The sequence below is a fragment of the Crocuta crocuta genome, unplaced genomic scaffold, assembly GCF_008692635.1.
Source record: "Crocuta crocuta isolate KB4526 unplaced genomic scaffold, BGI_CrCroc_1.0 scaffold7, whole genome shotgun sequence".
Taxonomy (NCBI): Eukaryota; Metazoa; Chordata; class Mammalia; order Carnivora; family Hyaenidae; genus Crocuta; species Crocuta crocuta.
This window is the reverse complement of record NW_027531904.1, coordinates 7,424,263-7,444,906: the sequence shown is the minus strand read 5'-3', so window position 1 is coordinate 7,444,906 and position 20,644 is coordinate 7,424,263. Positions and strand designations below refer to the sequence as shown.

Genomic DNA, 20,644 nt, shown 5'->3' with positions numbered 1-20,644 from the left:
AAGAACTGAAAGCAAGGACTCAAACAAGTATTTTTACATCCAAGTTCATGCATTACCCGTAATAAACAAATGTTGAAAACAACCCAAACGTCTAGCAACAAATGAATGAATGAAGTATCATTTGGCCTTTGAAGGAATAAAATTCTGACCAGGGGCGCTGGTGGGGATGTTTGGAAAACTGTCTGGCGGTTCTTTAAAAGGTTAAAACAGGGGCGCCTGGGTGGCTCAGTTGGTTAAGTGTCTGACTTTGGCTCAGGTCATGATCTCACAGTCCAAATGATACTTCGAGCCCCCCTTCGGGCTCTGTGCTGACAGCTCAGAGCCTGGAGCCTGCTTTGGATTCTGTGTCTCCCTCTCTCTCTGCCCCTCCCCTGCTTGCTCTCTGGCTCTTAAAATAAAGACATAAAAAAAATTTTTTTTTAATTCTAACCCATGCTTCTATATGGATGAAACTTGAAGACACTGTGCTGACTGCAATAATAAGCCAGACACAAAAAGATAAACAAAAAGATAAATGTATGATTCCTCTATATGAGGTTCCCAGAGCAGTCACGTTTATCATAGCGACAGAAAGGAGAACGGTTGCCAGGGGCCACGGGGGGTGGGGGGGGGTGGAGAAATGGGGAATTACTGTTCAACAGGCAGAGTTTCAGCTTGAGAAAAAGAAAAAGTTCTGAAGATGGTGGTGTACAACAATATGAATATAGTTAATGTCCCTGAACGTGTACACATAAAAATGGTTAAAATGGCAAACTTCATATTATATAAATTTTATCACATTAAAAAAAAATAGGGCTCACCTATCAAATTTAAAATAGGAGACGTTATCTACCAATTATGACCTTAGTTTTAAAGGATTAAATAAATACTCAGAAAAGCAGAGGATTCTCAGAAACATGTTATTAAGTTTCTGATGGTCCAGTAGGCAAAAGAAGAGTATCCTGTTGTAATGAGTATTTCCCTGATCATTCCTAAGGTTGAACAGATAGTTTCATAAAGTTATAATTTGCTTTTCTTCATTTCTAAGTTGTCCATCCATATCTTTTATTTACTTATTTTGAAAGAGAGAGAAAGAGAGCTCACATGCATGAGCTGGAGAGGGGCAGGGAGAGGTAGAGAGAATCCCATGCAAGCTTCAAGGTGATAGCTCGATTTAGGGGTATGTGGTAGGGGCCTCGATCCCACACACCATGAGACCATGACCTGAGCCCAAACCAAGAGTTGGATGCTCAACCGACTGAGTCACCCATGCGCTGCCCCTCACTGTTCCTATCTTTTAATTACGTTTCATTCCACTGGGTTGACTTTGCTTATGGATTATACCGCCTCTCACAGATCAAGGCTTTTTGGTGCTTATCTGCTACCCTGTGGACTTTGTTGCAGATATTTCCAGTTGGTGCACTGTCTTTTAACTTTGTGCACAGTACCTTCTTTATACAAAGGACCTTTCTGTTTTCCTGAGCCTGATCCAGCTTTGAGGATTGTTGTCTTGCTTAAGAAGTCCTTCTCCACCACAAGATTATAAAAATATTCTCCTACATGTCATTCCAGGTCTTTTGGAGTAGAGAGAGAGCCAGAATCCATCTGGAATTTATTTTTGTCACTTGTGAGGCAGTATCTATTTCTGTAGAAGTTATGAAATAAGGATCCGATGTTAGATTTTTCAAAACAGAGAGACCACTGTGCAAATACCATTCACTGAACAGTTCTTGAATTGCCTCAGGACCTCTTTCTTCCCTCCTGGGGAACTAAACAAAAGATGCAGACCAGGCCTGAGACAAAGCAATGGCTCCTGGATTTTCCCACGCTGGACACAGGCTCTAGACTCACGCGCACGGCACACCGCCGCTGCGGTTAGCAGGGCTGTGCGTGACCCCTGCCTGGCCAGACGCCTCCACTTTCTCTCTCACACTAGAAAGCAGATCACAGTGAGTGTGAGGTAATAGCTCTCAACAGGGAGATAAACCTGAATTTACTGTGATTTATTTACAACAATGAAATAAATTAGTCGCAGACTTTGGCGCTTTAGTGTGGGTTAGGCTCCAAACTCTGGTAAAGCCCGTCCCACCTGACTGCGATACACCGTCTCTCAACACGCGGTCAGAGCCATTGGTCTAAACCGCAGGCTTTGACTCAGATACAGCTTACGGTCCAGCTGGGCTCCCCCATTGGAGCGCTGCCCCGACGAGCCTGCCTGGGCCCGGGAGCATCATTCCGCCTGCACTCTGGCTGCGTGACAGATGAGCCGCTGATAAAACCAGCAGTGAGCTGTTAGCAGCTTCAAGGAACGACTGCCGAACACCCTTCAGTTATAACATTACATCTAAGAGCTCTGTGTGGTACACGTTTCCAATATTTAAGTGAATTAATAAAGGTGATGTTTGTTTTGAGGCTAAGAATCAGCTTTAAAAAGACCTTTACAACCCCAACACTCTCCACTCTCCTTCTTAAGAAAAATGAATGCATTTGCTCTTTGTTGGCAATGAGGGAGCATTTTGCTGGGGCCGAAAACTCAGCGTAGGTCACCTGTTGCCTGCGCCCAAAGGCCAGGTGATGGATGCTGAAGATGGCTGGAGGCCAGCTGTGACTCTTTGGCTCGACTGTTGGACAAGAGTAGGCTTGAAGCTGGGGCACCTGGGTGGCTCAGTCGGTTGAGCATCCGACTTCGGGTCAGGTCATGATCTCACAGTTTGTGGGTTGAGCCCCACATCAGGCTCTGTGCTGATGGCTCAGAGCCTGTTTCAGATTCTGTGTTTCCCTCTCTTTCTGCCCCTTCCCCACTCATTCTCTGTCTCTCAAAACTGAATAAACGCTAAAAAAAAAAAATTTAAAAACAAAAGAAGCTGTGAGGATGCACTGACCCCCTTAAGTGCATCCACAGACGCCTCATTAAGAATAAGGTTTTCGAGGGCACCTGGCAGTTAAGCATCCAACTTCGGCTCAGGTCGTGATCTCACGGTTCATGGGTTCGAGCCCCGCGTCGGGCTCTGTGCTGACAGCTCAGAGCCTGGAGCCTGTTTCAGAATATGTGACTCCCTCTCTCTCTGCCCCTCCCCTGCTCATGCTGTCTCTCTCTTTCAGAAATAAATAAAAAACATTAAAAAATTAAAAAATAAAAAAGAGTAGGCTTGAAGCTGACCGCCTCATTCCTCTCTAAGCCAAAGCAGAGCAGTGCTTCTCGAACTTCCGAGTGCAGACGGACCTCCTGGAGATCCTGAATGAAGGTCTGGCTCTCCGGGGCTGGGGTGAGACCGAGTGTGCCTTTCCAACAGGCTCCGGGTGACACAGTATCATCGGTCCACAGACCACACTGTTAGAGTAACAGGCTCTAAGCAGTGGTTTTGAAACTTTGCTGCATCTGAGGACCCACCCGGGAGCTTTCAAAACCTTGCCTGGGCCACACCTCCTGCCAGCTAAACCAGAAAATCAGAATCCCTGGGGGTGGGCCCTCGGACCCCAAGTGATTCCAACGTGCGGCCAGGTGTGAGAACAAGAGGTGCAGCGCGGTGGCTCGCAAAGTGGAGATGGAATCAGGATCACTTGGAGGGCTTGTTAAACCCCAGGGTGCTGGGCCCCGTGCTCAGTTTCCCGTTCGGTAGGCCTGGGGTGGGGCCCAGGAGTTTCATTTCTAACACATTTCCAGGTGATGCTGATGCTGCTGGTCCAGGGGCCACACATGGCACTAATGGTCAGAGGATTTATCTATCAGGAATGTATCCATTTCGAGGCCAATAATTTCCCTTTGCTCCCCTCTGATGTCAGCAATCTCTTTTCTGGGTGATGGAGCTTCTGCGAGATAAAATCTGTGTACCAGGGCTTTCCTCTGATGTAGCACAAACACAGGTTTGGGGTGTCTGGGGAAGGCCACTGAGGCGTGAGTCCACCGGTCTGCAGGCTCCGACAGTGTCTGCTTACCTCTTACAGAAAGCTGGGTGACATCTGGGTAGAGCAATTAGAGAACAGTCCAGAGTCAAGCTGTCTCAATTCTTCAGTGACTAGGGGCGCCTGGGTGGCCTGGTTGGTCGAGCGCCCAACTTTGGTTCAGGTTCGTGAGTTCAAGCCCCGAGTTGGGCTCGCTGCTGTCAGCGCGGCGCCTCCTTCAAGAATCTCTGTCTCCCTCCCTCTCTGCTCCTTACCCTGCTTACGCACACTCAAAAATAAACACTTAAAAAAATAAAAATAAAACAAAAGCTTAGCATGGCTTTCTCAAGGAAATGCAGAGAAGCCTGGAATGAAGACGCTGTCTGTCCACCTCCTTCATGGACTGAGCAGAGTTTCTCCACAGCTGCAGGTGGGCAGGGAGGATTCACTTATTCACGCCAATAACACTTCCTGAGTTCCCACCGGGAGGGGGGCACTGTGCACAGGGCTGCGAGAGAAGAAAGGAAAGGAGGAAGGAAGGAAGGGAGGGCGTGTAGGAGGGAGGGAGGGAAAGAGGTTCCATGCCTCCTGGGATTTTACAGGTTCCTAGAAGAGCTAAGTCAACCCTTCACGTAACTAGAAAACAACATGGAACATCATCAAAAGCTAAAGAACACGGAGACTCCAAACGCCCTGGGGGAGATGGCTTCTGGAAGAGATGATCGGAGATGCTCTTGGGCGGCTGGACCTAGGGACAGGGAGGAGGGACCGGAATCAAGGACGGCTTTATGGAGGGCGTCTCCAAGGGTCTGCACTCAAAGGACTCCTGGGCTTTTCTCACACAGGGACGGGACAAAGCCATTCTGACTCAAAATTCAGAAGCACAGACGAATGCTAGAGAGCCCCGGCGACGTTCCAGCAACAGCAAGATATGGTGCGCATGGCGCAGGGGCAGCCGCAGGGCTGGTGACACAGGGCCCTGGCTCCGGGCCGAAGAAGGAGGTCCTGCTGGATTTGAGACAGTGGGGACCTCACGGAGAGTTTCAAGCAGGAGAGCGTCGGCTCACATGAGCGGGAGCGAAGCAGGTGCACAGACAGGGAAGGGGCGGTGCCTGCTACATAGGTGTTCCGGTGCGAAACCCCAAGAGCCTGGCTCAGGGCCGCGAATGGGGACCAAAATGTCCTTGGGAAACACTCACAAGGAGACATGAGCGTTAGCACTTCAACTATTCACACAGATCCCGTCTTCACTGGACTTACAAGAACCTTTAAATGTTGAGTACCTAGGGGCGCCTGGGTGGCTCAGTCCGTTGAGCATCCAACTTCAGCTCAGGTCATGATCTCAGGTTTCTGGGTTCGAGCCCCACGTCGGGCTCTGTGCTGGAGCCTGTTTCAGATTCTGTATCTCTCTCTCTCTCTCTCTGACCCTCCCCTGCTCATGCTGTCTCTGTCTCTCTCTCAGAAATAAATAAAACAAACAAAAAAAAAATGTGAGTACCTAGACGTGCCTGGTAGTGAAATATTAAATAACCGCTGTCTAGCCAGGCCTTGAAATGGGGAAACGTGTCTAAAGGTCCCCAGCTGCACACACAGAATGGAGGTCAAGTGGTCTTATGGTGAACAAACGAGAAGGGATGGAGATACCACAGATGTTCCTGAGTAATCACGGGGAAGGTCGGGAGACTTTGTTAAATGAATGGAGACCAGCAAAGCCGACCTCAAGGGCAGAAGACAGAGGACTGAAGAGCTCACCTTGGATGTTCTGGGGGCCATAAAAGGCACAAAGCCCCCACAGCAAATGGGGACGGGGGGGGGAAGGCCCACAGCAGAGGGTGCCTGTAACCACCTCAGACACCTGCCGAGACCTGACCCTCTGCATTGTGACTTCCCCAACTAAACAACCCAGAGGTCACTCCTCAGCCCTCAACCCCTCTGGCCTCTCCACAGGATTGGACTGAAGATCCTGAAGTTCATTACAAGCTTGTCACATCCATCAGGAGGCAAGTAAATTAAGTTTTTAGGATGAGATGAGAGATTTTTGTTTTTGTTTTTTTAAAAAGGAAGAGTAAAATTTTAAATTATTTTTCAGGGCCAAAGAAAAATCAGGTACTTTGCTTCAAATGAAATCTACCAAACATGCAGGTATTCACTTTCGAATGCCCCCTCTCTGTAAAGCAAGCTCTCATATTATTCTTCCTTTCTGGTCTTTTACTCTAATAAACTTCAACTGCTGCTCAAAAAACAAAAACAAAATCAAAACAAAACACTATGAAACACACACGGAAGCAAACCGACTGGAGTTTGAATCCTGGCCCCACCACTTAGCAGCTGTGTGTGATGCTCAGTGTGGCCTTGACCTTGCCGAACTTCCATTTCCTCATCTGTAAAATGACAGCCGTACCCACCTCCCAAGTTTGCCAGTGAGATGGCCACGTAAGGTGCCCAGGGCAGGGCTGGGCTCACAGGAGGCCCTCAACATCAGCCCCTTTCTCCAAAAGACAGCTTTACTGAGACTCCCAAGTCCCTGGGCACTGCCGAAACCTCCACTCCCAAACCTCCTTCCTTTCCTTCTCTTCTCTTCCAGTCTTCTGAATCCTCCAGACTAGATGCCTCCGCATCGGCCACCTTTGTCTTAAGTCCTCGCCTTTCCAAGTTCTTGCCATTTCATTAGCCCTCTTTCCAACCCCCCACTGAGAACTACCGCTTTGCACCACAGATGTGATGAAATGTTTAAGAACATGGACCATGCCTTCAGACCCGTGAGTTCGAATCCTGGTTCAGCCTTGTACTCACTGCATGATCTTCAGGGAGTCACTTAACTTCTCTGGTGGTAACAATCTCGCTTATGTCCCAAGATGCTGAAGGGTCTGTGAGTTTTGCACAGCACAGTGCCTGGACCAGAATGGACTCCGTGAGCGCCAACTCGTGTTACTATCAGTTCATCTTAGGTGTGTCCAACCTCCTCCCCTTCTCCAGCTGTGGCCACCGCAGCCCAACCAACGCCTGGGTGGCCACTTCCTGGCTGTTCTCCTGTCGCTAGCCTCTCCCTACTCGAATCAAACCTACATCCTGTTGCCAAACCCCGCTTCCTCCCATGCCCCTTGGGCTCTAGTTCAAGAACCTGCTGAGGCCAATGACATCCAGTCCAAGCCCACCCTTCCTCCACGCTCCACGTCTTACCACTCCCTAAAAATGCACTTTCCACCCCAACCAGCGGGCTTCCCTGACGGTCACATGAGCCAGCGGGCTCCGTGCCACCCCTCCCTGCCGCCCTGCACCTTCTCCAAATTCCACTCCAGCCTACGACCTGCTCCAGTCCCACATCCCTCCCGACCTCTCCCGTCTTCTTTCTCTAAACTTCGACGCTTCTCGTCAGCGCAAAGGCAGCCACGATCCACGGGTCCTGAGCAGCCTAAAGGAAACACCTGGTAAGCAGGGGAGCCCAGAACGGAGACGGAGTAGTGAAGTGGCACGTCTCCTCCATCCCAGACGGTATCGCTAACACAGGAGACAAGCGCGTGACCCGTCGCAGAGAGCCCAGGATGACGTTATACCACAGACGGGTCCTAGGTGTTAGCTGGCTTACTCGTCACTGACCTTGTTTTCATAAAAAGAACCACTCTTTAAAGATAAGATTATCAGGTTTTTCTAATTGCTGGAGCTTCAAATATTTGAATGTTTATTGCACAACCAAAGGAAGGTGCCAAGGGGTGGTTTACTCGGTCTTCAGCCGCCCCTCCTCCCTCACCCCTCCATCAGCCTCCCACCCTCTCCAAATAAGCACAGGCATAGACACTGCGCTTACTACGCCGACAGAGCTCCAAGCGTGGTCCTGTGAGCCTGTCCCATACTGAAACTCTGGAACTGCCACCGCACACAACCAAGGCGTTAAACAGGGTGACGGTGTCCCGGCTGCCTCCAGACAGAGCAAGAGGAGGGGCTACACGGGGCTCCGTCCTGGATCCCACGTTCTCCTCTGCCACAAACACCTCCACGTTGGAGGCGGGTGCCCACCCTCTCCCCGTGAGGTCCGCGTCTTACCACCGCCCCGAAGGGTCTGGGTCAGGTCTTCCACCAGGGCCACGGCCTCCTCGCTGCTCTCGGGCCGGTGCTCTTGCAGCCAGGCCTGGATTTCTCTTGGGAGCACCGTCAGCATCTGTTCCTTGGTGTGCACCTCTGGCCTCAGCCAGCGCCGGCAGAGCTCCCGAAGGCGGCCAAGCGCACCCTGAGGTCCTCCAGCAGCCTCCCCGGGGGGGCTGCCCTTGCCAGCGCTCTGGGGGAGGGGCTCGGACTCAGGGCCATCCTCCTGAAGTACAGCTTCCTGTACCCAAGAGTCATCCTCCAGGATCATGGTGGTGACCTCCTCCTGTTCATCTTCCTCTTGAGGCCCCTGGACCAAGGGGCTCGGGGGAGCGGTTCCTCTTGGCCCCTCTGCAGCCATCACCCACCTTCCCAGGGCAATCACGCAGGCTTCTAGCCTTGAACTTGAGTCTTCTAGAGCCAGGCTCGCTGAGAAGACAACTCCCTCTTCAAATTTCAACAAGTGGTGGGGCTGAGAAATGAGAAAAGAGAACCACAGTCATTAAGTAGACTGTCCTACAGGGATCTAACTCCCAGCAGCCCAGGCCAGGCCACCAAGTGAGTCTTGCGCCTGCAAATCAACAGAAGTCTCCCGCCTCTCTTAAAGGAAAAGAACGGCTTATTCCTGAAAACCTTTCTGTGGCAAAAGAAGAATCACAAGCACAAAAAATACAGCACTTTTCTTTCTAAAAGCGTGAGCATCAGAAATTCAAAGCCCTCCTGAGAACACAGGACTGAGTTATTCTGCCCTGACTCAGTTCAGACTTGCTGCGGAGTGACCCTGACCTAACATACAACTTAGTCACTTCACTTCAGTGACCATCCTCCTTACGGGGACATCTTCAGGACTGGCAATGGAGCAGATGTCAAGACGCTTTGAGCTTTGCTGCGAGGAAGGTAATACCTGAACTGCATTATTACCATAGACGTATGAAGTTTTAACATGTACGCTGTCTTCAATGCAGACTCGGCCCCCTTGGGAATTCATCTTTAAAAATAACCATCTTTGTAAAGAAAATTTATTTGCAAGGAAACAAAACCCTATTATATATGATTGTTTCTAATTGTAAAACAAACCCGACTTTTAAAAAATCCAGCAGCAGAGGAATGTCTAGTGTGTATGGCACATCCACACAGTAAGATATATTTATTTTATGCTGATTTTTTTTAAAAAACTATGCTGATTTAATAATGACTACTGACTGAGAAGGGGCTCAAAAAAGCCTTTGGGGTGCTGGAAACGTTCTATATCTTGATTCGATGATGGCTGCACAAAGCATACATATGAAATTTCAGATTTGTGCATTCTGCTGTAGTTTTAAGTATTTTAAGAATTATGCTGACAGATTATTATTAACCATTAATAATCGGAGATAATCTTCATAAATATGAAACTTACGGATAAAAACACACCTAGCAAAACAGAAACACTAGACAAAGTATGACCCTAAATCCACTTAAAAATGAACACGTACACAAGGCAACAACAACAAAAAACTTGGGGCGTTAATTACACAAGACGTTGGGACCAGTGAAATTACGACTCTAAGACTATAAAAGCAATGGAAATTTACTCTTTAAAAATCATTATTACATCGTAAAGACTCAGATAACAACTCCTCCTCCCCCCCCACACACACACAAAATAAAGGAAAAAGGGGGGAAACTGGGAAGGAAAAAGAAAAAGAAGAAAGCTAGTGGGAATAGTGAAGCTTTCATGGTGTTATTTACCAAAGGGCCAGAAGAGGCACAGGTATAGCAGAAGTCCTGCATGGGAGCCCGGGAAAACTGCACCCGGTGAGCTCATTCGGGGCTGACCCGGGGCAAGACACGCCCCCTCGGAAGCTCAGTTTCCCCATCCGTAAAGCCCGGAGCCGCGCGGGATGCCGTCCAGCGTGCCTTCCAGTCCCCATCCCGCGCCCCTGGCTGGACGTGCACGGAGCTCACCGCCCGGAAGCAGAGTTCGGGGGCGTCCACCGAGCGGACCCGGCGCGTCCCACCCGGGGACCCCGACCCGCTGTCGCGGACAGCGCCCCCGACGCCCCTCCCCCAGCAGGACTGCCCGCACTGGCTCCAGGCCCGTTATTCCCTCGCCGCGGGCTACTCCCCCGGCCAGCACCGCTCCCGGCCCTTCTCGCCGGGCTCACCTCTCGGGAGACCAGGTCGGGCTTCCGCGGCCACTCCGCACGCAAAAGCGCCCCCGGGCACGGCACGGCCCCTCCAGGTCCTCCGCGGCTCAAGCCCGAGGGGCACCGAGAACAATGGACGGGAGAGGCCCGCCCCCCGCCGCGCTTATTGGCCGCCGAGAACGGCCCCTGGAAACCCTGCTCTCCTACTGGCTCTCCTGAGGCGGCCGGGGAGGGAGGCTGGGCCGAGCGCATTGTGGGAGTTGTAGTCCACCGCGGCGGCCCGGCCCGCGGGGCTGGGAGCTCAGCTCGCAGCCGACGGCCCGGCAGTACCGCAGGCAAATCCGGGGACCGGCCCTCAGGACCCCAGGGTTGGCCAGAGCTGTGACCTGGTACAGGTCATTTCACTTCCTTGTCCTTGCCTATCAGAAATGAAACTTGTGTGGAGGGGACTGCGTGGCAAGGCATGTTTTAGGCGCCCCCGAAGGCTGTGCCCGGAGCAGGCANGTCCACGGTCGCACCTGGCCTCGCCACACCCCTTTGTTTTCGCACGTGCCGTTCCTGCGGCTGGACGCAAGTCCCCGCCTCTCCGGTCACGGAAGAAGTCCCTTCTGTCGCCCACCTGGTCGTCTCGGAGCCCGGCCCGTCATGGCCTCCCCGGGCGCGGGCGCCGCCCCCCGCGCTGCGGTCCCACCGATCGGGGGCCGTCACCCAGCCGAGCCTTGCTCGCCGTGGGTCTCGGCACTGGGAGGTGAGCCTGGGAGCTCGGCCCCTGTCCCTCGCACAGTTGGCGCCCTCGAAGGAAGGACCGCCCCAAGGCCGCATGCCAGCAGGTGAGAAACGTTCTGGAAACCCAAACGCGCGCTCTCCGTGGTCTGCGATAGGATGGCTGTGAGTGCTTGTGTTGTGCGGAGCAGCCACTGGAGGCACACAAGCAGATGAATACATTTGTTGCTTTAATTTTTTATTTATATTTCATTTCATCGTCGAGAAAATTTCATGAGTATTTGAGAGACGTTTTATGTTTATTTGGATAATTTTAATCTCCTTTTCTGTGAACTGGGATACCAGTGAATATATTCCCATGTTTTTTGTTTTCNACAGTTAACATACAGTGTTCTGTGTTTCAGGTGTACAATATATGGCTTCAACAATTCCATACATTACTCAGTGCTCATCATGACAAAGCACACCCTTTTTCTTAAAATAATTTTCTAAGCTTATTTATTTTGAGACAGAGAGAGAACAGGGGAAGGGCAGGGAGGGTGGGCAGAGAATCCCAGACAGGCTCCATGCTGTCAGCTCACAGCCCAACTCCAGGCTTGAACTCGCTTGAACTCACCAGCCGTGAGATCATGACCTGAGTCAAAATCAGGAGCCGGACGCTTAACCAGGGGGCCCCACAGCAAGTGCACTCTTAATCCCCATCGCCTATCTCTCCCACCTCCTCTCTGGTGACCATCTGTTCTTTCTGGTTAGTAGTCTGTTTCTTGGTGTGTCTCTCTTTTTTCCTTTGTTCGTTGGTTTCTTAAATTCCACAAATGAGTGAGACCATGTGGTATTTGTCTTTGACGGACTTATTTCTCTTAGCATTAAACCCTCCAGGTCCATCCATGTCATTGCAAATGGCAAGCTTTCTTTTTCTTCTTCCTAAGCTTTGGTCCAATTCTTTGTAAGAGTTCTTAGTTTATTTATTAGTTTGTCACAGAAGTTGCTATTTTTCTGTTTGTTTGGTTTTTTTGGCTGTTTACTTTAGCATAGAAATTTTTATGCTGTCCACCTTGTCTTTTATAGCTCCTGAGTTTTGAGTCATTCTTAGAAAGTTCTCTGTACCACTCCCAGGATTATTGGAGTTTCACACTGTTTTTCACTAATCCCTTTAAGTAGTGCAAGTATGAAGATGCAGGGGCGCCTGGGTGGCTCAGTCGGTTGAGCATCTGACTTCGGCTCAGGTCATGATCTCAGGGTTCCTGGGTTTGAGCCCTGCATCAGCCTCCGTGCTGACAGCTCAGAGCCTGGAGCCTGTTTCAGATTCTGTGTATCCCTCTCTCTACCCCTCCCCATGCTCTCATTCTCTCTCAAAAATGAATAAAGGTTTTAAAAAAAAGATGCAAAGTAAGGTTCAGCTACTGACTGCAACATGACCACATGCAAATAGCGCCACCTCCAGGCGGGCTTGAGAAGTTTGCACCACGTGCCTGGAGGCCGAACTCCCAGCCTCCCCCCTAGGGGTCGGCATTCGGGAGAGCCAGCTGCGCAAAATAATTGAGGATGATCTCTTATGACAAAGATTTGCTTCTCCCCACTAGGGATGGGAATCTACACGAAAGGGAAAAGATCAGTTTGGGGGTGGGGGGGTGCACTGCTGAAGATTTCCAACAGCCTAAGAGCCTGTCTGGCCCTGCTCCTATCGCAGGCCAACCCTGCACCACAGGAAACTGGCACCATCTTGTCACAGGAGACGCCAGGAGCCCGCCGTCTCTTCCCTGTGCCTGCTTCTCCAGGCGCTTGGTCCTAGCCAGGGTCAACGGTCCTGGGTTTAGATAGAAAGCAACTCCCATTTAAGACCACTTTATGGCACACTGGGCCTGGTGCCCAAGCCAGAGCCCCAAGGGCATCCTGGGACAGCGAGCAAGCCTAGAAACACGGCCCTGTTCCGTGAGTAGGGTCGCTCCTCCCGGTGAATCTCTGCTCCATCACCCAAACCACAGGGGTCACAGACGCTCGGTTCTGCCAGCGGCCATTCCTGGTTAAAAGCCTCAGAGAACTCCTCCGGCTAAGTTAAGTCAAAGGGACTTAGGGGAAGAGTAGTGGGGAATCACAGAGTACATGGGAGCTAAAGAATCAGGCTGGGACCCAAGACACAGGCTAAGTAAGGCCCCAAGAACTACAGCAACAATCCCTTTTNTTGCTGCACGTGGCCAGATTTCATTCTTTCTCATTGCCGTGTAGTATTCCATTGTATAGATAAACCACATCTTGATCCATTCGTCCGTTGATGGACACATAGGCTCTTTCCATGTTTTACAGCAACAATCTGTTAGCAGAAGCCAGGGTGCCCTCCCCACGAGCCCTGGCCATCCTGCAGCGGGCTCTGTTAGCCCGCCTTCCTTCCGGGTTCGGAGACCAGCGGAAGCGCTTGGGGTTGGCTGAGTCTGTCACTGCCCACGTCCCCCAAGCCCCCACGCCCTACTCACCACAGAACCCACGAGGATGACAGGGAATTAGCTCCAGCTCCTGGTTTTCCTTATTAGGAAAGGGGGTTAATAAACCCCACGCAAAGGCAGGTTCTCCCCTCCAGAGATGGAAGGCCCATTAGGGAAAAGGGAACAGGCAGAAATTACACGTGTCACCACTTATTTTTAGATGCCGAGCCAGAGATCGCCGGGCCTAAGGCTTGGGGGATGGGGGGAGGGCTGCTCCCTGGTCAGCTAGAAGTGGTGAAATGGTGAGGGTGGGGTGGCCGGAACTTGATTTCCATAACACTTGCTTGCATGCAGGGCCACTGACCTCTGAGCTGCTCAGGCATTGAGGATGAGGGGCCTTTGGGCCCTGAGGATGCAGGACGTCTCTCCCCCTGCCTAAGAGCTCCACCACTGCTTAATCTCCTCTTTCCTCCAAGCGTAGGAAGGGAGTCTCTTCATTTGTGTGAAGACCGTGTGTCTCATTTTTGCTGGGTCTGCCAGAGCCAGCACCGCTGTGTGTAGCTGGGAAAACATCATTAAGTGAACAGTGTTGTAGGATGCTGTAAGACTGGCTTAAAAAGAGAAAAAGTCTAAAGGGAGGCACAGAGTAAGAATGCCCAGGGAGAAAGAGAAATTAGGGAGTGATCAGGGAAGCATTGATTTGATTTTTAAATGTGTATTTATTTATTTTTGAGCGAGAAAGAGAATTCCAAGCAGGCTCTGCGCTGTCAGCAACACGGGGCTCAAACTTATGAACCGTGAGATCTTGACTTGAACCGAAACCAAGAGTCAGATACTTAACTGACTGAACCACCCAGGTGCACGCACCACCCCCCACCTTTTTAAAATTTATTTTTTAAATTTTTTAAAATTATTTTTTCAATGTGTATTTATTTTTGAGAGAGAGTGAATGTGAGCAAGGGCGAGGGAGGAGCAGAGAGAGAGGAAGACACAGAATTTGATGCAGGCTGACAGCTCTGAGCTGTCTGCACAGAGCCTGACACGGGGCTCAAACTCACAGAACTGTGACGTCATGACCCAAGCCGAAGTTGGATGCTTAACAACTGAGCCACCCAGGCGCCCCGCCCCCACCCCTTTTTTAGTTTTATTATTATTTTTTAATGTTTTATTTATTTTTGAGAGAGAGAGACAGCATGAGCAGGGGAGGGGCAGAGAGAGAGAGAGGGAGATACGGAATCTGAAACGGGCTCCAGGCTCTGAGCTAGCTGTCAGCACAGAGCCCGATGCGGGGCTCGAACCTATGAACCGTGAGATCATGACCTGAGCCGAAGTCGGATGTTTAAAGGACTGAGTCCCCAGGCGTCCCCCACCCCTTTTTTAAATGAATGGTTTGTAGGTAGTGTGACAGAAAGGAGGCCCTTTGTTCCTTGTCTTTCTCTTCCTGTGATGCTGCTCTCTCTCTCTCTCTCTCTCAGTTGTCCTATGTTGATCTGGGCTTCTCTAGCCCCTTTGCACCAAGAAGGAAGAGAATGGCTTTAGAGCCTCTGGCCAGTTCCCATGCCCTATTCTGAACTGCTCTAGCCAAGGACGTTTCTCAGAAGACACACGGGTGCTCTGGGCTGGACAGAGTGACTCAGGAGGCGGCCTCGTGGGGACCGGTGCTTGCCAAACACAGAGGCAGGAGTGCGGCCACGAATGCTTCGACCTAGAGCGTGCTTCACAGGGGATTTAGCCCTATGATCATCAGTGTTCCCTCGCGTTATTGTAAGTAAAGACTAATTATAAAGACAGGAAGAAAAAGGGCGCCTGGGTGGCTCAGCTGGTTAAGCATCCGACTGGGGCTCAGGCCATGATATCTCATGTTAGTGAGTTTGAGCCCCTCATCAGGCTCTTTGCTTGGGAGCCTGCTTGGAATTCTCTGTCTCCCTCTCTCTCTGTCCCTCCCTCGCCCCCACTCACACACACACTCTCTCTCTAAAATAAAAATTAAAAAATTTTAGTAAAATCATAAGATAAAATACATTTATCATACGATAAATGTATCATACAGTATTTATTGAAAAAAATCCACATCAGGGTCACCTGAGTGGCTCAGCTGGTAGAGCATGTGACTCTTGATCTCTGGGTCATGAGTTCAAGCCCCATGTTGAGCATAGAGCTTATTTTTTTAGAAACTCCACATAAGGGGCGCCTGGATGGCTTGGTTGAGCGTCTGATTTCAGCTCAGGTAATGATCTCATGGTTTGTGAGTTCGAGCCCCAAGTAGGGCTCTGTGCTGCCAGCTCAGAGCCTGGAACCTGCTGCAGATTCTGTGTCTCCCTCTCTGCCCCTCCCCCACTTATGTCTGTCTCTCGAAAATAAACATTTAAAAAATTATTTTTAAAAAATCCACGTAGAAGTAGACCTGCACAGTTCAAACCCACATTGTTCAAAAGTCAGCTGTATGTGTAATCCTCAGGCTGCTCCTAGGAAGAAAAATCATTACTGGAATAGTTAGTTGACTGTTGGAAAGAGAAAAAAAAAAATCTTGGAGCCTGCAGTAAAGGCTTGCAAGGCACTTGGCATGCACGAGAGGCTTTTTCCCTGACCAGCTTGTCAAACCAAACCGCTGCTCTTTTGCAAATATTGCAATTGAGACTGACTAACCCACATGGCGTGGAGATAGAGCCATCCTCAGGGAATGGTTTGGGCATAGAGTTTCCTCTAATGGCCGTTTACCATTATGTATTTAATTTGCTTCTCTCTCTCTTCGTCTCACACATACACATAAGCAACTCAATTTTTTTTTTTAATTATAAAACAAATGCACAGGGGCACCTGGGTGGCTCAGTCGGTTAAGTGTCTACCTTCAGCTCAGGTCATGATCTTGCGGTTCTTGAGTTTGAGCCCCAGCTGAGTGCTGACAGCTCAGAGCCTGGAGCCTGCTTCGGATTCTGGGCCTCTCTCTGTGTCTCTCTCTTTCTCTGCCCCTCCCACACTTGCACTCTCTTTCAAAATAATTAAATAAAATTTTTAAAAAATACACTCAGATACACGAAGAAAGAAAAATGAATTTGAACACAAAAAATTAAAAACGTGTGTAGCATAAAAGGTTAAAAATGAAGTCACATGACAAAGTAGGAGAAATATTTGTAACATGTAACAAAGGACTAATTTATAATTTACTATGAATTGATACAGCCGAGCTTGAGAAAGACCAATAACTGCGTAGAAAAAAGGGCAAAGGAGGGGTGCACCTGGGTGGCTCAGTCCCTTAAGCATCTGACTTCAGCTCGGGTCATGATCTCACAGTTTGTGAGTTCAAGCCCCACATCAGGCTCTGTGCTGACAGCTCAGAGCCTGGAGCCTGCTTCACATTCTGTCTCCCTCTCTCTCTGCCCCTCCCCAGCTCGCGCTGTGTGTGTTAATACACAAAGGAGTAAAAGTCTGTCCTGAGGTCCCGACTGTGGCTGTTTCTGTAATTGCTCTTAGCCACCACAAGGTGTCACTCTCCAGTGAGCCTGCTCGTTCCCACCAAGGGGACTGCTGGCCAGGCTGTTGGACACAAATAGGGTCTGTTAGGTCCTAGGGAGGAGGATTCCACTCTCTCAGCATCAGCTAATCCAGAGTCCTTTACCAGTTCCCAAGGCCTCGTTCTTAGTGTCCAGCCCTGTCAGCCCTCCGCCCCCAGCACTGTCTCAGGATTCGCTCCAATGAACACCTGTTCAATTCTACCAACCCCAGGGCGCCTGGGTGGCTCCGTCGGTTAAGCCCCTGACTCTTGATTTCAGCTCAGGTCATGATCTCGAGGTTAGTGAGATCGAGCCCTTCATTGGGCTCTGTGCTGAGCATGGAGCCTGCTTGGATTTCTCTTCTCCCTCTCTCTGCCCCTCCCCTGCATATGTGCACTCTTTCTCAAAATAAATCAACTTAAAAAAAGTAAAATTTCATATCAAAACAAAACAAAACCAGACTTGCCTCATTCCATTTCCCTCCTGGACCGCAGGGCTGTAAATTCCACCCTAACCCTAAATGTGACTTTCAGTAGGTCTTCTGGGGATCCTATATATTCTCCTTTGTGTACCCGTTCACACAAAAGGTTGGTTGCTTGTCCCCACCTTCTGTAACAATAGAGCCTGATTGTCTCTGGGTGGCTAGCCCTTCAAAACAGCTAAATTCTAGGTATTTCTCTCGGAGGAAGGAGAACTCATGGAGTATCTCCTTCTCAGGAGAAGACTTTCTGGCATTCTTCGTGGTTTTTTAACATTTATTTACTTAGAGAGGGCTCATGTGTGTGGGGGGGTGTGTGTGTGCAAGAGAGCGGGGGTGGGGATGTTGGAGGGAAAGAGAAAGAATCCCAAGTGGGCTCTGCCCAGCTCACGGCTCAATTCCACAAACCCACAAGATTGTTACCTGAGCAGAAACTAAGAGTCAGACGCTCAGCCAGCTGAGCCACCCAGGCGCCCGTCTGGTCTTCTTTTTGTAGAGCAGTGAAAAAGCCCATGAGTTACATCCCCAGCACAGCATCTATGACATAGGAATACATGGTGCATTTGTTTTTTATATGGTTATAAACATAACATATATAGATCCATGTCCATTTCTCATGTAATGTATCTTGAACGTCACCCCATGTCTTTATAAATTCTTCATAAACATGATTATTTTTAAGATTTTAAGTAATTTCCATACCCAGAGTGGGGCTCGAACCCACAAGTTGTAGAAAACCAGTATTAATGTTGGGGCGCCTGGGTGGCTCAGTCGATTGAGTGTCTGACTTCAACTCAAGTCATGATCTCACAGTTTGTGTGTTCAAGCCCCACGTCGGGCTCTGTGTTGACAGCTTAGAGCCTGGAGCCTGCTTCGGATTCTGTGTCTCCTTCTCTCTCTGCCCCTCCCCTGCTCTCTCTCTCTCTCAAAAAATAAACATTTAAAAAACCTCCAATATTTAAGGTGAGGGTTAATAATACGTTATGGCCTGGATTCATTTTGGAAATAGTTTCTTTTCAAAATCAAATTGAGTTTACTTAAAAGATTTAGGACCAGGACACCTGGGGTGGCTCAGAGGGTTGACCCATCTGATTCTTGATTTCGGCTCAGATCATGATCTCATGGTTTGTGGCTTCAAGCCCCACACTGGGCTCTGAGCTGAGAGCACAGAGCCTGCTTGGAATTCTCTCTCTCCCTCTCTTTCTGCTCTTCCCTACTGAGGCTCTCCCTCTCTCTCTCAAAATAAATAAACTTTAAAACAATTAAAAATAAATAAATAGAAGGGTTAGGACGAGAGCAACAGTTTAATTATGAATCATCAGGAAAAGCTAGAATTATTTCTTGTGCTTAGAAAACATAAAGAAATACATCCACATACATTTTCAGATTTCCAATAAAAGAAGGTGGAGTCCATATACTGTTGTCTTTCTGGGCATTTGTTTTTTTTGTTTTGTTTTTGTTTTTGCTACCTCAGCTTCTTCTCAAAGCATTAAAACTTGGGGAGCCAGTGAGCTTCCAGGGAGTTCCTGGAGGACAAGCACTATTTTCATTCCTTTCTGGTAAGAAGTTCCCAGTTGATTCAAAGCATTTGTGAAATTAAGCAGTTTCCCTGGTGATGTGAAAGTTTTTATAGGTACGTAAGGGAATCGAGCTAGCCTCAAGGAGGAACAGGAGAGAGCAGAATCTCGCGCAGGCTGGGCAGCCCAGGGCACCAAGGCCCCACATTTCTGTCCCTCCTTCATCTGACCCACCTCCTTCCCACTCCCCAGGCCAGTCAGATGGCGGGACCCCAGACATGCTGGAAGGGAGAAAGGCGGATGGCACTGTGGGGACTGTGCTGCCTGAACAGGACCCTCCGGCTGGGCAGGGTCGGGCCCACTTCTATCCGCCCCAAAGTTGCTGAAGTAGACAGCAGGGAATTCCCCTCCTTGGGGAACGACACAATGGGGGAACTGGGAAGCTGCAGAACAGGAACCCTAGAACCTTAGCAAGAACATGGTTGAAGAGCTAACTGTGGGGTCCAGACTGAGTGGACGGTAAGAGGAATAGGGAGCAAAAGAGGCAGCAGTGAGGTTAGAGACCAGTCACTGTTGCTATAAGGGAAAGGAAGAGAGGGAATAAGGAGAACAGAGTAGAGGCCCTGAAGCGGAAGCAGGTTCCTGATGTGGCCATGCCTTGGAGGTTGAGTAGATGGAGATATAAGTCATGGGAGTAGAGGAGATGAAGGGACCATGCGCACAGGTGGGGGAAATGTAAACAACTGAGGATGAGGGCAAGATGCTGGTCCAAAGCCAAAATGTGACTGCACAGTGGCCTGGAGTAGAGGTTCTCAGCTAAGGCATGAGACCAGTGGGTGGTTGTGGTCATTTGTGAGGAATGTTGGAGCACTACAGGCAGCGCCAGGAACTGGGCCTCAGCTCACATGCACCTCCAATCAGGGCAGCAGCAAGCTCGCGTCTAGGTGGGAGTGCTGTTCGTGGAGCCTGTGGGGAAATGGGTTCAAGAATTTCTTATACTTACATAAATGGGTTAAGAAAGTTTAGGGCAGAAAGCCGCCACCACAGGGCAAAAGTATCCAAGGTTAGCTGGCGAGATGTTGTAATGGGACCACAAGTAACTTGTTATGTCACCTGCAGGAAATTGCTTTTCATCTGGCGCCAATATCCTTGGATCACAAACACCACTTGCCCTCCCAGATCCTTCTTACACAAGAATTCTTAACAGTTACAGTCTGCTTGTTTTCTCCATGTTCACCGCATGTGTAAGATGTTGAGAGCTGAATACATACGGAGATGAAACCCCTGTTCGGGGCTCTTGTCTCCTCCTGGATATTAGCCTCTCTCGTATTCAATTCTGTGTCTGCTCTCTTGATGGATAAGAGAGAACTCCAGACTCCTATATGGTCTGCGACAGAGCCAAGATTGGTAGGTGACGATAGGGTCACCATGTCCTGTTGATATGCAAACTGGTTTTGCGGGGGGGGCAGGGGGGAGTCCATAAATAATTCTTTTATTTTCCTCGCCTGAGTTTAGAATTAACTGAGAGAGGGATTCAGATGGAATTCATTCAAATAGAGTATTCACTCATTCAACAAATATTGAAGTATTATATATATGGCCAGAATGTGCTAATGGTTAGAAGTGAATAGAACAGCAAACTTCCTCCACTCCTTCGGCTTACATTCAGGTTGAAAGAGGTGGGCAAGATATTTTCAAAAACAAAGAAAGCATATGCTACGTTAGAATAAACTAAAGCAGAGAAGAGAAAGAGAGAATGCTGGAGGTGTCATTGCAAACACGATGGTCAAGAAAAGCCTGGTTGGTGAGATGAGAAGCGAGAAAAGATCAGAGAAAGATGAGCCTGCCTCATTGAGGCAGAACTGTCTGGCCTATTTGTGGACTTGAAGCTAATCATAGGGGTTCTGTTTTCATTTCCAGGGAATGGTTTAAAGGGTGAACAGTG

At 49.4% G+C, this 20,644-nt stretch overlaps 3 protein-coding genes across 3 annotated transcripts in view; 2 read left to right on the top strand and 1 right to left on the bottom strand.

Moving 5' to 3' along the window:
* The window catches only part of WDR73 (WD repeat domain 73), a 62,863-nt gene extending 58,083 nt beyond the window's left edge, over positions 1-4,780 (top strand). Inside the window, exon 11 of the mRNA XM_077774338.1 lies at positions 4,707-4,780. The gene's annotated coding sequence lies outside the window, so the exon portion shown is untranslated. The remainder of the gene's footprint in view (positions 1-4,706) is intronic.
* A 2,897-nt stretch (positions 4,781-7,677) lies between these two features.
* Positions 7,678-10,543, bottom strand: LOC144240091 (uncharacterized). Its single transcript, XM_077774339.1, has 2 exons — positions 10,089-10,543; positions 7,678-8,413 (listed from the first exon to the last, which is right to left on the bottom strand). The coding sequence occupies exons 1-2, from the start codon at positions 10,320-10,322 to the stop codon at positions 7,802-7,804; spliced, it is 846 nt and encodes a 281-aa protein (XP_077630465.1). The 5' UTR covers positions 10,323-10,543; the 3' UTR covers positions 7,678-7,801.
* A 58-nt stretch (positions 10,544-10,601) lies between these two features.
* The window catches only part of ZNF774 (zinc finger protein 774), a 37,403-nt gene continuing 27,360 nt past the window's right edge, over positions 10,602-20,644 (top strand). Inside the window, exon 1 of the mRNA XM_077774336.1 lies at positions 10,602-10,900. The gene's annotated coding sequence lies outside the window, so the exon portion shown is untranslated. The remainder of the gene's footprint in view (positions 10,901-20,644) is intronic.

Excerpts from the sequence above, each read along its gene's own strand:
- LOC144240091 (XM_077774339.1), bottom strand. The coding sequence starts at position 10,322 with ATGCGCTCGGCCCAGCCTCCCTCCCCGGCCGCCTCAGGAGAGCCAGTA. Across the intron at positions 8,414-10,088 it reads CCGACCTGGTCTCCCGAGAG|CCCCACCACTTGTTGAAATT; the intron begins GTGAGCCCGGCG and ends CTCATTTCTCAG.